At 46.7% G+C, this 17,598-nt stretch overlaps 1 protein-coding gene across 7 annotated transcripts in view; it reads right to left on the reverse strand.

The window, feature by feature from the left end:
• Positions 1-1,920: 1,920 nt before the first annotated feature.
• sytl3 (synaptotagmin-like 3) overlaps positions 1,921-17,598 on the reverse strand; it is a 109,323-nt gene continuing 93,645 nt past the window's right edge. For all 7 annotated transcript variants that reach the window (XM_072265934.1, XM_072265937.1, XM_072265938.1 and 4 more), the window contains exons 9-12: positions 13,279-13,368; positions 9,675-9,844; positions 3,626-3,728; positions 1,921-2,283 (exon numbers count right to left, since the gene is read on the reverse strand). In XM_072265934.1, the coding sequence (XP_072122035.1) occupies positions 2,110-2,283; positions 3,626-3,728; positions 9,675-9,844; positions 13,279-13,368 (537 nt within the window). In that variant the 3' untranslated portion in view covers positions 1,921-2,109. The remainder of the gene's footprint in view (positions 2,284-3,625; positions 3,729-9,674; positions 9,845-13,278; positions 13,369-17,598) is intronic.

The following is a 17,598-nucleotide window of genomic DNA, read 5'->3' on the forward strand; positions in this document are numbered from 1 at the left end:
ACCAAGATTGGGGCATAGTGGACAGGGAGGAAGACTATCATGGCTTGGAGTGGGATCTAGACCAGCTAGAAAAATGGGCTGAAAAATGGTGGATGGAGTTTAATGCAGACAAGTGTGAGGTGTTGCAGTTTGATAAGACCATCCAGGGTAGGTCTCACATAGTGAACGGAGTACGTAGAACAGAGGGACATGGAATACAGGTCCATAATTCATTGAAAGTGGTGTCACAGATGGATAGGGTTGTAAAGAAAGCTTTTGGCACAATTAGCCTTCATAAATCAAAGTATTGAGCACAGAAGATAGGATGTTATGTTGAAGTTGTATAAGATGTTGGCGAGGTCTAATTTGGAGTATTATGTGCAGTTTTGGTCACCTACCTACAGGAAAGATGTAAGTAAGGTTGAAAGAGTACAGAGAAAATTTACAAGGATGTTGCCGGGTCTGGAGGATCTGAGTTAAAGGAAAGATTGAATAGGTTAGGACTTTATTCCTTGGAATGCAGAAGATTGAGGGGAGATGTTAATGGAGCTATACAAAATTATGAGGGTATAGATAGGGTAAATGTGAGCAGGCGTTTTCCACTGAGGTTGGGTGAGACTACAACTAGAGGTCAATGGGTTAAGGGTGAAAGGTGAAATGTTTAAGGGGAACATGAGGAGAAACTTCTTCACTCAGAGCATCACGAGAGGGTGGAACGAGCTGCCAGTGCAAGTGGTGCATGCAAGCTCGATTTCAACGGTTTAAGAGAAGTTTGGATGGTAGGGGTAAGGAGGGCAGTGGTTCAGGTGTGGGTCGACGGGAGTTGGCAGTCTAAATAGTTCAGCGTGGACTAGATGGGCCAAAGGGCCTGTTTCTGGGCTGTACTTCTCTATGACTCTGTGACAAAGAAGCAGCAGTTGAGGCTCTGGGAAATTAAGTGAATGCTGCTTGATGATCAGCATGAATGTGGCGTGCTGAAGCACATCTTCCACAGAACACAGAGCACTACAGCACAATCCTGTGCCGACCCCTGATATCAATCTAATTCTTCCCTCCTACATAACCCTCCATTTATACACCACCCACGTGTCTATCTATGGGTTTTTTAGATGTCCCTAATGTATCTGCTTTATCACCGCCCTGGGCAGGGTGCTCCACACACCCAGTACTCTCAGTGTAAAGCGGTTTCTGTGCTGTTGACTCTGTGATTGATTCAGGAAAGTGATTCAGCGAAACCCAGGGCAGGAGCAGTGACACTTGCATTGGATAGTGCTGCTGTGGTTCTCCAGAACATGGGAGGGAGAGGTGACGGTTGTGAACGTTGTCACATCTTCATCTACAGCTCAGTCCAACACGGATGTGCTGATTGAGCAAGGTGGAGGGCAAGCCTTCGGGGTGCTGCCCTGTGACAACCTGATTCCTCAGCAGCGTGGCTGAATGGTGGGAGATTGTAACATCGAGACGGCAGTGTACACTGCTGTCGAAATAAGCAATGCCGCAGGTTGTAACATTGAAACAGGGAGCTGCTGGTTTCCCCTCTCGCTGCCGCAGGAGTGATGCCTGTCTCTCCCTCATTAGTGAGAGCCTGTGAGATGTCAAAGTGTCGGGTTGGACAGTAGTTTTTGATAGACTCTAGATCATGATCTCTGGGGGGGGGGCAGCTTTGTTATTGTTGCGTGGTGGGGGGGTGGTTGATGTTTCTGCTGGAGCAAGTGAGGGGGGGAGGGGTTGATGTTTTTGCTGCTGCTTGTGTGGGGGAGGGGGAGGGGGAGGGGGGCTTTGGGGTTCTAACATTTCCTGTCATTCATTCTTTGGGGCTGTTCCGTTTTGTGGATGTCTGCAGGGAGTAAGAACTTCAGGTTGTATACTGTATACGTTCTCTGATGCGAACCATTGAACTTTTGCAACTATATGAGAATCATCATCACTATAAAGTCCTGGCAAAATTGTTTATTCAATTTCCTTTCATAAACATTTCCCCAAATGGGCACATCAATAAAGAGGTTTAGATTTCCAATTGCTGTACACAAATTGATTCATTATACATTACAAGCACTTGCAGACTATTTGGATTAAAGCCTCTGAACCATTGCCCCTCGTGTGCTCCTGTGGATCAGGACAGTGCCGATATCACTTGTCTTGGAGCTGGTACCACTGGTGTGCTTGAGTCGAGTTGTCTTCGAATCGCCATTTGTCAAAGGGAATGTGTACCTGTCCCACAAACACTTGTCGTTTGAGTGTCATACTGTACCACACAGAGACATGAAGTGTCCTCGTCTCCAGCTGCCACCGTTCAATGTCGTACTATGGAATGCAAAGTAGAACACCGCTTATAAAAAGCTGTCAGCTCCTGAGCCCGGGACTTCGTACTGCCTACCATCTGGCTGATAAGCCAGGCCCTCTGTGACAGTCAGTGGGGGAGACCACACAACAGGGCAGAAAATGACAGAGCAACATTGAGTGGAAATCTGCATTTATAAAGATTAACTTGGGGCACAGAGTATTTTCTTCATTGTGAGAGAGTCAAAACTATAGACTGCACTGTACATCCTGAAGGTTCACAGGTACACTGTAACGTACTCTTTAATGTTGACAGGTACAGTGCAGTGTACTGCCTGGCGGTATAAAGGCACACTCTAGTAATCGGTCTGACAGCTCATAAGCGCACCATAGTGTCCTGCCGTACTGTCCAAAGTTTCACAGGCAGACTGTCCTGTGCTATGTGGAGATATGTAAGGTTATAGTAGTGTACTGCCTGAAGGTACAGTATACTAGAACATACTATGAGAAGGTATACAGCAGTGTAAACTGTAACGTGTTGTCTGAAAGCGCATGGTTGTGTGTCACTTGCCGGTTGGGCTGCACCTGGAGCACTGTGTTGTCTTCTAGACCTGCATCTCATGGTGGCCTGAGAGTGTGTGAGTACTGATTCACCAGTGCTAGGCCACTACTGGCCAACTTCTGCTATGTTAAGTTATGAGGGCAGCTCATACTTTCTGCAGTAATCCATGATTAACTGCAGTTGTAGGCTTGTAGGTTTGATGTCATACACTATTTCTCCCTCAGGCGGAGAGCAAGGGAGAAGGGAACATCATAAATCCTGACCAGATGATCCAGGGTGATGTTGGGAAAGGTTCTCCAGGACTGTGGTGAAAACTCCCAGCACCAGTTAAAACCCATTTCAAAACTGAGAGGCCACATCGTGTTTGGTTATAAGTGCAGGTAAAGATGCTGATAAGTTGTCACAAAAATTGGGCTTGTTCTAGATAATGAGGGGAGCTGCCTAAGGACAGAGTAGGAAGCAGGTCAGCTGGAAAGATAGGCAGGGCAAAGGTAGTTGAACCTTAATGCTGATGAGTACAAATTGACCTGCTATGGGAAGGTGCACAATGGCTGAACGTCCATTGTTAATGGTAAAGCCCCGGGGAATCCAATGAACAGATACACCTTACGGTTCAGGTACATGGATTTCCAAAAGTGGCAACACAGGTGGAAAAGTTGGCAGCCCAGGATAGGATGACAATCTTCATTCAGACAGGGAACTGGATGGTCCCCAACAGGGAGTGGAGCCTGAGAGGCAACGTACCGAATTCAGCTGCTGACCAAAATGATCTAAGTGGTAGAAACAGCGTAAACAATGAATTACCCGTAATGTTTCATTAAAAACTGGATTCACCGTGTTCTTCTTCACGGAGCTCTTCAACTTACTGTGGGAAGATTTGTCCGGAAGCAAGTAGGTCTTCACATACCTAAAACATCAAACACATCATACATTTTCAGTTTCAGTAGCTGTTCACATTACCCCAGTGAAAATACTAGATGATTCATTAATAGCGGTTGAAAGCTGAAAGATATTTCATTTCCATTGCGTCATTTACATTCAGGCTGCCCAAACTTTAGCCAATTGAATTGCAGAGCAGTCATAGGAGTCATGGGAGGCTGATGTGAGTAGCCACCAATAGCTCTGTTTTAAAGGAGTTTACCAGACTGAGAGGTGATCTCACTGAAACATACAACATTCCCACAGCCTAGACACAGGGAGGGCTGTCTCTCTTGGCCAGGAGTTGGACATCTGCTAGGGGTTCATAGACTCAGAATAAGAGGCCTGTAAGCCAGAACTGAGCTAAAGGTAGCATCCTTTGGAATTCTCCACCGGAAGGAATTGTAGAGACTCAGGAGACACATATATTCAACACAGATATCAATATCTACTTAGCTATTAAGGAATGAAGGAGTTTGGGATTGTATCGGAAAGTGGAGCTAATAGGTTGGCCACAGCGTCGCAGAATGGTGGAGCAAGCAGCAGGTGGTGAAGCCTGCTCCTGTATCCCTTCCTTATGTTTGAACCCGCAGTACAAGAGATAAGGACATCATCAATTGCACTAAGGTAATTGTCCTACCCTAACAGGACGAGAATTTTGCCAAGAATTCACCTCCCCTGCTCTCTATTTATATCTATTTGGATAAAGACATAGGGAGGAAGGATTTAGAGCGATAGAGGGACACACACAGGCTTGGTGAATACCATTGTTGCCACAGGGAGATGCACCTGTTTCAGTGCTGTGTTACCTTATGTCTTCAGCACCAACGAGGTATTTTAGAATCTTTTACAAACCCAGGCAGCTTATACATTGCAATGTGTAACAGGGCCAACAAACATTAACCTAAAGAGAAATAATTAGCAAATGCATTCCTGTTGGACCTGGTCCTGCGGTAGATTTTGGAAAATTCCCATGCCATCCCTTCTGCTCACTACAGGGATGAGGTTTCTTCTCTTGTTTAAAGTTTGGTAACATTGCAACATCATCAACGTAAATGAAATTTTAGATTGACAGTTTTTGAGTTAAAACATGTGGCCCTCATTAAGGCAACTAACTGAGCTGTACCATTGCTTCGTTACATTCCCTGAACTCTGTGAATAATTCATTGGTTGCAGGAAACCAAATCTGGGAATAAACAGCCCAGGTCAAAGTTCAAAGTAAACTTATTATCAAACTGCATAATATGTCGCCATATACTACCCTGGGAATCATCAGCTTGTGGGCATTCATAGTAAGTACAAAGAAACACAATAGAATCAATGAAAAGCCATGCACGAAGACAGACAAACAACCAATATACAAAAGACTTGAAACTGTGCTAATACAAAAAGAGATGGAAAGAAATAATAATAATCAATAAGTATTGAGAATGTGAGATGCAGAGTCCTTGAAAGTGATCCTTAGGTTGTGGAACCAGTTCAGTTTGGTGATGGGTCATCTAACGGGGAAATGGGAAAGGTGTGGGTGTGTAGCCCAGATAACAAACACCTGAGGTTAAAGTAGTAGAGAGGAAAACCAGAGGGAAGAATTACTTTGTGTGGAGCTGATGAAGAGTGAAGGGTTAAAGACAAAAGTGAGAACGGCTCACAGTCGCTCCCTACCGATGTTCCAGAGCTGGAATCAATGAGCAAGTTGAGGGAGCTTTTAACAAAGGTGGTGCAAAAATTGCAAGGACTTTGCCTTCACGTAGAAAGCCACAGTGTGGTCCTTTCATGGGACATCCTGTATTTGTGGGTGTTCTGGGGCATTTCATGGGACATCCTGTGTTTGTGGGTGTTCTGTATTTCTAGGACATTCTGTGTTTACAGGACGGCCTGTATTTGTAGGTTTTCTGGGGTCTTTCATGATCGAAGATTGTTTATTGTCATTCTTCATTACATATATAAAGGAGAATGAAACCAATTTTACTCTGGAGCTGATGCAGCATTAAAAAACACTATAAGCATAAAGAACACAATTAAAAAAACAATAAATACAAATATTAAAGCAATCCTACAAAGCACAATGTACAAGTTAACAGTTATATACATAGGCTGATTGTGTGTACATAAAGTGACACTAAGTGATGTGGATGTAGTGCTGGGGGTGGGGTGGAGGGTTAATGAGTGGAGGTGTTGATCAGCCTGTGACTTGGGGGAAGAAGAAACTGCTTTTGAATCTAATGGTCCTGGTGTGGATGCTGTGTAGCCTCTATCCTGATGGGAGTGGGGCAAACAGTCCACGAGCAGGGTGGGTGGGATGCTTCATGATATAGTTGGCCTTTTGCCAGCACCTCTCTGCTGTTGGGTAGGCTGGTGCAGGTGATGCACTGGGCAGTGTCCCAGGCCCAACTAGCTTCAGGACCACCTTTCCTTCAGAACTCAGAGGAGGGGATATTCGCTGTGGATTGCACAATGTTTAACTGCCTTTGCAACTAGACGTACAAGCGGCGTAACCCTGACAATTTTCAGGCAAGGCTTGGTAACTAGCGAGACACACTCGGGCTGTAAAAGTGCCAGCCAATAACCTCAACAAGTGAGAGTGGAACCATCTACCTTTTAGATTCAAAGGCAGTATCGATTCAGAGTCGTACAACATCTACATGCTGGGGGTCAGCACTGCCCAGAAATTCCACTACACCACTCACATAAGAACTGTGAGACCAAGAGTTGGAGGTGTTGTGGATAGTGTGGAGGGCTGTCAGAGGTTACAGTGGGACATTGATAGGCTGAAAAGTGGCAGATGGTGTTCAACCCAGATAAGTGTGAGGTAGTTCATCTTGGTAGGTCAAATATGATGGCCTATCAGAGGGATCTTGGGGTCCGAGTCCATAGGACACTCAAAGCTACTGCGCAGGTTAACTCTGTGATTAAGAAGGCGCACGGTGCATTGGCCTTCATCAATCGTGGGATTGAGTTTAAGGGCCGAGAGGTAATGCTGCAGCTATATAGGACCCTGGTCAGACCCCACTTGGAGTACTGTGCTCAGTTCTGGTCACCTCACTACAGGAAGAATGTGGGAACTATAGAAAGGGTGCAGAGGAGATTTACAAGGATGTTGCCTGGATTGGGGAGCATGCCTTGTGAGAATAGGTTGAGTGAACTCGGTCTTCTCTCCTTGGAGCAACGGAGGATGAGAGGTGACCTGATAGAGGTGTACAAGGTGATGAGAGGCATTGATCGTGTCAATAGTCAGAGGCTTTTTCCCAGGGCTGAAATGGCTAGCACGAGAAGGCACAGGTTTAAGGTGCTTGGAAGTAGGTACAGAGGGGATGTCAGGGGTAATTTTCTATGTAGAGAGTGGTGAGTGCGTGGATTGGGCTGCTGGCGACAGTGGTGGAGGCGGATACGATAGGGTCTTTTAAGAGATTCCTGGATAGGTAAATGGTGCTTAGAGAAATAGAGGGCTATGGGTAACCCAAGCTAATTTCTATAGTAAGTACATATTTGGCAGAGCGTTGTGGGCTGAAGGGTCTGTATTGTGCTGTAGGTTTTCTGTGTTTCTAGTACGTCAGGGGCTGGGCATCGTGCAGACAGAGTTGGTCAGGGACTGAGCACCCTGCAGAATCCCCAAGGCACCAGTCAGGAGCGAGAGGGAGCACTCCCCACATGTCTGGATGAGTGCAACTCCAACAGATTGCACGGTGATCAGCACCATCCAGCAGAACATGCTGAGCTCCTCCAGCATTTTGTGGATGTTTCTCAAGATTTCCAGCATCTGCAGGATCTCTTCTGACTATCCAGCAGGAAGCAGCCATGTGACTTGCATTAAAACCTCCAAAACGCTTCCTCCCTCCACCGCCAGAGTTTGTTGCAGTTTGTTACCGTCTATTTAGAAAACCTAGCTGAACGGTACACGGCAACAGGAAAACACGGAAGCAGAACATATTTTAAAAGGTTGGAGATCAGTACACTTGGAAAACTGAAAGATTAGGATGTGCTCGGATTCAGATCACAGAATGCAAATGGAAAAGCAAACTGGTTGGATTCTGATGACGGTGAAATGAACCAGGGTGGGTACAGTTTGCATTTTGCCTTAAGAAGAATATTCTTGGCTTCAGAGGGTGTAGTGAAAAGATGATTCACCACACCGATTCTCTGAAAAGGAGGTAATTCTACGAGTTAAGCAGAATGGGAGTTGAGGAGATTGAGACACAATCTTAATTGGTCCAACATATAATTCTCCGTAACTTTCACCACCTCCAACGAGATCCCACCACTAAGCACATCTTTCCCTCCCCCCCCCGCTTTCCACAGGGATCGCTCCCCACTCGACTCCCTTGTCCATTCGTCCCCCCCATCCCTCCCCACTGATCTCCCTCCTGGCACTTATCCTTCTAATTGGAACAAGTGCTACACATGCCCTTACACTTCCTCCCTCACTACCATTCAGGGCCCCAGACAGTCCTTCCAGGTGAGGCAACACTTCACCTGTGAGTCGGCTGGGGTGATATACTGTGTCCGGTGCTTCCAATGCGGCCTTCTATATATTGGCGAGACCCGACGCAGACTGGGAGACCACTTTGCTGAACATCTACGCTCTGTCCGCCAGAGAAAGCAGGATCTCCCAGTGGCCACACATTTTAATTCCACATCCCATTCCCATTCTGATATGTCTATCCACGGCCTCCTCTACTGTCAAGATGAAGCCACACTCAGGTTGGAGGAACAACACCTTATATTCCATCTGGGTAGCCTCCAACCTGATGGCATGAACATTGACTTCTCAAACTTGCGCTAATGCCCCACCTCCCCCTTGTACCCCATCCGTTATTTATTTATATACACACATTCTTTTTCTCTCTCTCCTCTTTCTCCCTCTGTCCCTCTGACTATCCCCTTGCCCATCCTCTGGGCTTCCCCCCTCCCCCTTTTCTTTCTCCCTAGGCCTCCTGCCCCATGATCCTCTCATATCCCTTTTGCCAATCACCTGTCCAGCTCTTGGCTCCATCCCTCCCCCTCCTGTCTTCTCCTATCATTCCGGATCTCCCCCTCCCCCTTTCAAATCTCATACTAGCTCTTCTTTCAGTTAGTCCTGACGAAGGGTCTTGGCCTGAAACGTCGACTGTACCTCTTCTTAGAGATGCTGCCTGGCCTGCTGCGTTCACCAGGACTTTATAATTCATTGGTTTTGCCTCAGCTTTGGCAATTACAACTCAAGAAAAAAGCAAAGGCCTGAAAGTAGAGCAGGTTTACACAGATGTCATTAGGTATGAGGCAAAAAAAGAGGAGTGGAGAGTTCAGGATTGTCTTCTTTGGAACAGAGGAGTGGAGAGTTCAGGATGGTCTTCTTTAGAATAGAGGAATGGAGAGTTCAGGATTGTCTTCTTTAGAATAGAGGGATGGAGAGTTCAGGATTGTCTTCTTTAGAATAGAGGGGTGGAGAGTTCAGGACTGCCTTCTTTGGAACAGAGACGATGCAGATGATTACAAGACAATTAAAGGTTGAGGAGTTTTTTTCCACTGACTAATGGGTTAACAGCCAGAGATCATGGATTTTAAGTACACAGAGAAAGTTCTAGTGGGGGGATGAGGAGGGTTTCCTTTCTGGAATGTTCTTCCTGAAAGCAAGGTTGAACCAATTTCATAGATACCGCTATGGGGCTGTTGGAGAGGTGATAAACTGACTAGCTTATAGGCAAAAGAAGACCAAGTCGAGGTTTGAGTTTTGAAGCAGGAGGCCCTTTTGAAGAGTAAGTCCTGGTACAATGGACTAAAGAGCAGATATTTGGTTGCTTTAGTATCTCTTCTTGCTGAGCCTGAGTAAACCTTCCCACATTCCCTACACAAGCGCCCAAAGATTAGAAGTCCTACATTATCTGTGAGGCTCTTTGGCCTCTCAGAAGATGTTGTGTAAATATGATCTCCGTTAAACAGAGCTCTAGAAAGCACATACGGATTACACTTTTTCTTCTTCCCATCTCCAGAGGCTAGGTTTTTGCATGATTTGATGTGGATTTCCAGCGCCAAAGCCTTAAAGTTGTACTGGATAGATAATTCGATTTCACCAGTAACATTAGCCTTGTCCGTGGTCTTTGAATCTGTGTAGGTGCTGCTGATACTTTCCTATGGAGACATGATGGAAGACATGACATTACAAATGACGCCTTTATGCCTCAGAGCATATCCTTGCCTCAAATGGGCCAGTGTGCTGCCTGGTCACTGCTATGCCCACTAGCTGTTCACTTGTAACCTGTCCAGATTCTTGTCTGTTCATTGAGTCATCTAGCAAACTATTGCAAAACACTGGCATGGTCTTTTTCAGTCACTGACTTTAGTAGTGAAATCACAGTCTCCCCATAATAATTCTAATCTTGTCCCCAGTCTAATACATTAATATTTATTCTTCCCTGGGTATGGATCTCTGTTTTTATTATCTCTTCATTTCTTTATATTTTAATTTTTTTTATTTATCGAGATTCAGCACGGAACAGACTCTTCTGGCTCTTCGAGCAGCATCACCCAGCCACTCCCAGTTTAACCCTAGCCTAATCACGGGACAATCTACAATGACCAGTTAACCTACCAACTGGTACATCTTCGGACTGTGGGAGGAAACTGGAGCACCCGGAGGAAACCCATGTGGTCACAGGCAGAAAACGGACGAACTCCTTACAGAGAATGGCGGGAACTGAACCCAGGTCACTGATACTGTGCTAACCACTACACTACCATGCTGCACCTATCTAACCCAACCCTTCACCATTTAAATCTTCACCAGTTTGATTAAAACACCTGCGGTTTCCTTACTCACTCTTCCTTCAGTTAGTCCTGACGAAGGGTCTCGGCCTGAAACGTTAACTGCACCTCTTCCTAGAGATGCTGCCTGGCCTGCTGCGTTCACCAGCAACTTTTATGTGTGTTGCTTGAATTTCCAGCATCTGCAGAATTCCTGTCGTTTGCGGTTTCCCTAGTCTCTTTTACTAATACTTCCTGATGCCTGTACATCCACACCACCATCTTCATCGCCTTAAACACCAAAGCACTCTTCTGCTGCACACTTACCCTGGCCAAACATCTCGAGGAGAGACAAAAACAAGAGTTGATACCTAGGTGTAAAAGCCAGTATTGGGGAAGATGTCCAATAGCTTGGCAGGATACTTGGTAGTGTGGAGGAGCAGAGGGATCTGAGGGTACATGTCCACAGATCCCTGAAAGTTGCCTCACAGGTGGGTAGGGTAGTTAAGAAAGCTTATGGGGTGTTAGCTTTCATAAGTCGAGGGATAGAGTTTAAGAGTCGCGATGTAATGATGCAGCTCTATAAAACCCTGGTTAGGCCACACTTGGAGTACTGTGTCCAGTTCTAGTCACCTCACTATAGGAAGGATGTGGAAGCATTGGAAAGGGTACAGTGGAGATTTACCAGGATGCTGCCTGGTTTAGAAAGTATGGATTATGATCAGAGATTAAGGGAGCTAGGGCTTTACTTTTTGGAGAGAAGGAGGATGAGAGGAGACATGATAGAGGTATACAAGATATTAAGATGAATAGATAGAGTGGATAGCCAGCGCCTCTTCCCCAGGGCACCACTGCTCAATACAAGAGGACGTGGCTTTAAGGTAAGGGGTGGAAAGTTCAAGGGGGATATTTACTCAAAGAGTGGTTGGTGCGTGGAATGCACGGCCTGAGTCAGTGGTGGAAGCAGATACACTAGTGAAATTTGAGAGGCTACTAGACAAGTATATGGAGGAATTTAAGGTGGGGGGGTTATATGGGAGGCATGGTTTAAGGGTCAGCACAACATTGTGGGCCGAAGGGCCTGTACTGTGCTGTACTATTTTATGTTTATTATGTTTTATGTAAAGGAATAGACTTCTTCAAGAAAGAAAGAGAGGTGGTGATGGAGGGCAGAAGGCTTACAAGAAATGAAAAAGTAAGAGGGGTCCTCTTGCCCACATTCCAGATCCTTCACACAATGTCTCTTAATCAGCTGAGCCAGAAGGGGCAGCACAGTGGGGCGACTGATTGGAGCTGCCCCTCACAACTCCATGACTTGGGTTCAATCCTGAACTCTCAAGTCCTATCTGTGTGTCCTTCACGTGTTCTCTGTTCGGATATGCCAGCTTCCTCCCATGTTGCAAAGACATGCGAGAGGGTACTTGGTCATTTTCATTTTGCCCTGAGTGTCGGGGGCGGTAGAGTTATGGGAGTGAATGAAGATAGGATACAGGGAAAATTGCTGCAGGATTGGGATTGGGATTGCACAGAGCCTGTTTCCTCTCTGTGGAGAAGATAAAATATAATGAAGAGCACCACAAAAGAATTGTGATGATCTTGGATTTCACTTACTTTAAAGACATCAACCTGTCTGAGCGAGAGGACGGAGCAGCTTCCAGGAGACATGTTCTGGGGGAAACTGGGAAGGCGGGGAAAAGGACATCGATAGGATGCAGAGCTGGGCTGAGAAGAGGCAGATGGAGTTCAAAGTGAAGGAATTCACTTTGGAAGGCAAATTTGAAGGCAGAATCTGTTAATAGCAGGATTCCTACCAGTGTGGAGGAACAAAGGGATGTTGGGATCAACATACACAGATCCCTCGAAGTTGCCACACAAGTTGCGAGGGTGATTGGGGTTGGTCCTCATTAGTCATAGGGGGGGAGGTTGAGTTCAAGAGCATTGAGGTAATGTTGCAGCTCTATAAAACCCTGGCTAGACCACACTTGGAATATCGTGTTCAGTTCTGGGCGCCTCATTGTAGGAAAGACGTGGAAGTTTTAGAGAGGGTGCAGAGAGATTTGCCAGGATGCTGCCTGGATTGGGGACTGGTTGAGCAAGCTTTTCTTTCTTGAGTGAAGAAAGATGAGAGGTGACTTGATAGAGGTGTACAAGATGATTAGAGGAATAAATTGGGTTTTTCCCAGAAATAACTAATGCAAGGGTGATCGGAGGAAGGTTTAGAGAGGATATCTCAGGTCAGTTTTTTTAATACATTGGGTGGTGGGTACAGGGAACATCCCGCCAGGGGTGATGATAGCGGCAGATACATTAGTGGCATTAAGAAACTCTTAGGTGGGCACATGGAGGATAGAAAAATTGAGGATTTTGTAGGAGGGAAGGGTTAGATTGATCTTAGCGTAGGTTAAAAGGTCAGCATAACACAGTGTTCTAACAGAAGCAAAATTCTTGAATCGTCAAAGGAGGAGGGAGCATTGAGGAAATGGAGTAGCAGAATGTGGATGGAGCCGAGGGCAGGCACAGAGAGAAATGGATGCCGAAGTAAGTACCTTCAATCACTGGAAGTGAGAATGGGGAGGGGAGGGCGTGGGTGAACGCGGGCTCTGGGTTCAAGGGGGAAAGAGGAGGGCTGGTTGGGTTGAGTGGGAGTGTGAATGGTAAGGAGGGTGAGGGAGGGTGGTGTGGTATGGAAAGACTAAGGAATGAGCACCTTGAAGGTGAGGCCCAGCCAGGGCAGTGGCAACGATGTAGACCTCACCCTCACGTGCATTCCCCCCCCCAACCCTCTCCCAGAACACGTCCCGCTGACCCAGTGTGGAACTAACCTGCTCCATCTGCTGCACAGACTCTTCCTGGGAGCTTCCTTGGTCTCTGTCGCTCACCTTGCTGAGGCCCTGGAGGATGGCGGGAGACAGCTGTCAACAAGCAGAGATGTCCAGTCAGTGACGTTCCCCTCCCCTATCCTCACCTTATTGTGTGTTTGATTGCGATAGGGCATACACCATGGGGGGGAGGCGCCATTATAATTTTCCAAAGAAAATTATAATGGCGCCTCCCTCTTGCTATCCACGCCCACCAGTGCCCTAACCCACCGTAAGGAAGTAGGGCAGAGAAGGATCCCAACAACTGCCGAACAATTGTTGCGTTGCCTGTGGCAACAGGCAGGCACGAGAGCAGGGAGTTACAGGAGGGCAAAGGTCAGCAGTGAAGGATGGGACCAGAGTTCTGGAGACCATTACTTGAGTTGTTTACGGGCAGGGTCATTTCCTGGGATCTGACTGAGGGGTCTGGTCTATGGGCACCTGTACTGACGTTCTGGTGACTGGAGGTCCCACATTGACAGTCCAGTCTCGGACGATGCCTCCACACCAACAGTCACCCACATAAACAACCCTGAACCAGTTGAGATGCCTCCAGACTGCAGGACGGTTTCCCTGATCCCTCTGCTGGTGACTGGTTTTCCTGGTTTGTGCTGCCTCTCTGTGCGGCCTGTACACTTGCACAAAGCGAGGCCAGGAATCAGCAGTACGAAGGCTCCGCTTCACCAACTAATGATCTCTTTTGCATCCCACACCTTTGAGGTTGTGTCTGCCGCTGTACGTTCCCACCACAGTATGTTCCTCAGAACTCCATGGGCTCAGCGCCAGGATAATGACATTTTCCCATCGGAGCCCTGACCTCTTCGTCCTGAGACCATGTCTCTCTGGCTCCAGACTGAGCAGAGTATCTCCTGACTCACTGTCCTGCTGATGACCCATGGATACTCCAGTCAGATCTCCACTCACTACTCCAATTACAGTTCTCTTCAGCCCATTCTTAACAGATTGCCACTTTGCCAGCTACAAGCCTGAACTGCTTCCAGTCCTAGTGTGCCAGACACCAGAACTGACAACAGTACCCCAGACATGATGCAGAGAGGGATAATAAATCAGCCATGATGGAATGGCAGAGCAGACTCAATTTTTCCGACTGGCCCAATTCTGTTCCTCCATCTTATGGTCTATTCTAGCTGTGGGCTCACTCGAGGTACATACATTTGGAGTGAAACCCACACACTCCAGTATTCCAACTCTCTTGGAAAAGCCCAGCAGAAGACTTCTGTACACAAAAAAAACTGGCAGGCCTGTCAAGATAAAGGAGAATCTCAGAGCATTTTCTTGGTATCTAATGGGCATTTGAGCAACCGAGGAAAGAGTAGAGTCCCTAGCGGACCAAACGGAACCATGTATGCGGAGAACCAGAGGATGTAAGTCAGGTCAGGGTTCACCAAAAACGACACTGTAGCTGGAGAATTCAGAATGAAGTTCCAGAACATATTATCATCAAAAAGCAGAAGGTATTAGATGCCTTAGTGGGCTTAAAGGTTGATTAATCCCCAGGACCTGATGAAATATATCTGAGACTGCTGGGAGAGGCAAGTGTGGAGATAATGGGTGGCAAGAGATTTTTAAATCTTCATTGTTCACAGGTGAGGTGCCAGGTGAATGGAGAACAGGGAATGCAGAACCAAAACTTTGCACCAGTCTTCCTCATGGGGGACTCTAGGTGCCAACAGAATGGAAGAACTGGTCTTCCTTTAATTCCCTGAGTACAAGTCTCCATTCTTGATGGCATGCACCCAAATGGCTGCAGAATTCCAGGAGCATACCAATGGATTGGAAAGCAGCCAAAGCAACTCCCTTGTTCAAAAAGGAAGGAAGACCAAAGGGAGGGATCTGCAGATCTGTTAATTGAGTATCTGTTGCTAGTAAGACGCTGGAGTCAATAATTAAAAAACAGAAACAGCATATTGTTCAGGAAAGTTTAATCAAACCTTGACAAAATGATTTCAAGAAAGGCAAATCATGCCTGACAAATCTGCTTGAGTTCTTTGAGAGCAAGCAGAGCAGGTGACTGGGGGTCTGTAGATGTAGTATATTTGGCACTTCCAGAGACATTTGACAAGGTGCTGCACTGGAGGCTTGCATACAAGGTATCAGAAATGTGTTAGCATGGATTGAAAACTGGCCAGTAGTTGGAATAAATGAACTAGTGGAGCATTCCAGTGATCAGCTCTTGGCCCACAATCTTTCACTATTTATCGGCAAGAGGGGAGGAAGCAAGTTTGCTGATGACACAAGTACAAGTTGAAATGAGGATATTATGACTTTACGATAGTTTATAGAGCAGATAGCAAGAGTGATTGGGCAATTGGAGGTGAATTCAATTTATTTATTTGTTTATTGAGATACAGTGTGGAACTGGCCCTTCTGGCCCTTTGAGCTGCACCGCCCAGTAATTCCCTGATTTAACCCTAGCCTAATCACGGGACAATTTACAATGACCAATTAACCTACCAACCAACATGTCTTTGGACTGTGGGAGGAAACTGGAGCAGCCGGTCACAGGGAGAAGGTACAAACTCCTTACAGGCAGCAGCAGGAATCGAACCCGGGTCGCTGGTACCATAAATGGAACCCGGGTCGCTGGTACTGTAAATTGAACCCGGGTCGCTGGTACCATAAATTGAACCCGGGTCGCTGGCACTGTAAAATGTTGTGCTGACCACTACACTACCGAGCGATGGGAATTGAACCCGGGTCACTGGTACCGTAAATCGAACCCGGGTCGCTGGTACTGTAAAACGTTGTGCTAACTACTACGCTACCCTGCGATGGGAATTGAACCCGAGTCGCTGGTACCGTAAATGGAACCTGGGTCACTGGCACTGTAAATGGAACCCGGGTCACTGGTACCGTAAATGGAACCCGGGTCGCTGGTACTGTAAATGGAACCCGGGTCGCTGGTACTGTAAATGGAACCCGGGTCGCTGGTACTGTAAATTGAACCCGGGTCACTGGTACTGTAAATCGAACCCGGGTCACTGGTACTGTAAATGGAACCCAGGTCGCTGGTACCGTAAATGGAACCCGGGTCGCTGGTACTGTAAATGGAACCCGGGTCACTGGTACTGTAAATGGAACCCGGGTCACTGGTACTGTAAATGGAACCCGGGTCACTGGTACTGTAAATCGAACCCGGGTCACTGGTACTGTAAATTGAACCCGGGTCACTGGTACTGTAAATCGAACCCGGGTCGCTGGTACCGTAAATGGAACCCAGGTCGCTGGTACCGTAAATGGAACCCGGGTCGCTGGTACTGTAAATGGAACCCGGGTCACTGGTACTGTAAATCGAACCCGGGTCACTGGTACTGTAAATGGAACCCGGGTCGCTGGTACTGTAAATGGAACCCAGGTCACTGGTACTGTAAATCGAACCCGGGTCGCTGGCACTGTAAATGGAACCCGGGTCACTGGTACTGTAAATGGAACCCGGGTCGCTGGTACTGTAAATGGAACCCAGGTCACTGGTACTGTAAATCGAACCCGGGTCGCTGGTACCATAAATTGAACCCGGGTCACTGGTACTGTAAATTGAACCCGGGTCACTGGTACTGTAAATGGAACCCGGGTCGCTGGTACTGTAAATGGAACCCAGGTCACTGGTACTGTAAATCGAACCCGGGTCACTGGTACTGTAAATTGAACCCGGGTCGCTGGTACTGTAAATGGAACCCGGGTCGCTGGTACTGTAAGTTGAACCCGGGTCGCTGGTACTGTAAATGGAACCCGGGTCGCTGGTACTGTAAATGGAACCCGGGTCACTGGTACTGTAAATTGAACCCGGGTCGCTGGTACTGTAAATGGAACCCGGGTCACTGGTACTGTAAATTGAACCCGGGTCGCTGGCACTGTAAATGGAACCCGGGTCGCTGGCACTGTAAAACGTTGTGCTGACTACTACGCTACCGTGCTGCCCCAAGTACAAAGTGCATGACCTCACCCTTGCCCACATTATACTTTATTGTCGCCAAACAATTGGTACTAGAACGTACAATCATCACAGAGATATTTGATTCTGCGCTTCACACTCCCTGGATTACAAATATTAAATATTAAAAATAGTTAAAATTAGTAAATATTAAATATTTAAATTATAAATCATAAATAGAGAATAGAAAAATGGGAAGTAAGGTAGTGCAAAAAAACTGAGGGGCAGGTCTGGATATTTGGAGGGTACGGCCCAGATCCAGGTCAGGATCCATTCAGCAGTCTTATCACAGTTGGAAAGAAGCTGTTCCCAAATCTGGCCGTACAAGTCTT

The sequence above is a fragment of the Mobula birostris genome, chromosome 8 (assembly GCF_030028105.1).
Source record: "Mobula birostris isolate sMobBir1 chromosome 8, sMobBir1.hap1, whole genome shotgun sequence".
In the NCBI taxonomy this organism is placed as follows: domain Eukaryota; kingdom Metazoa; phylum Chordata; class Chondrichthyes; order Myliobatiformes; family Myliobatidae; genus Mobula; species Mobula birostris.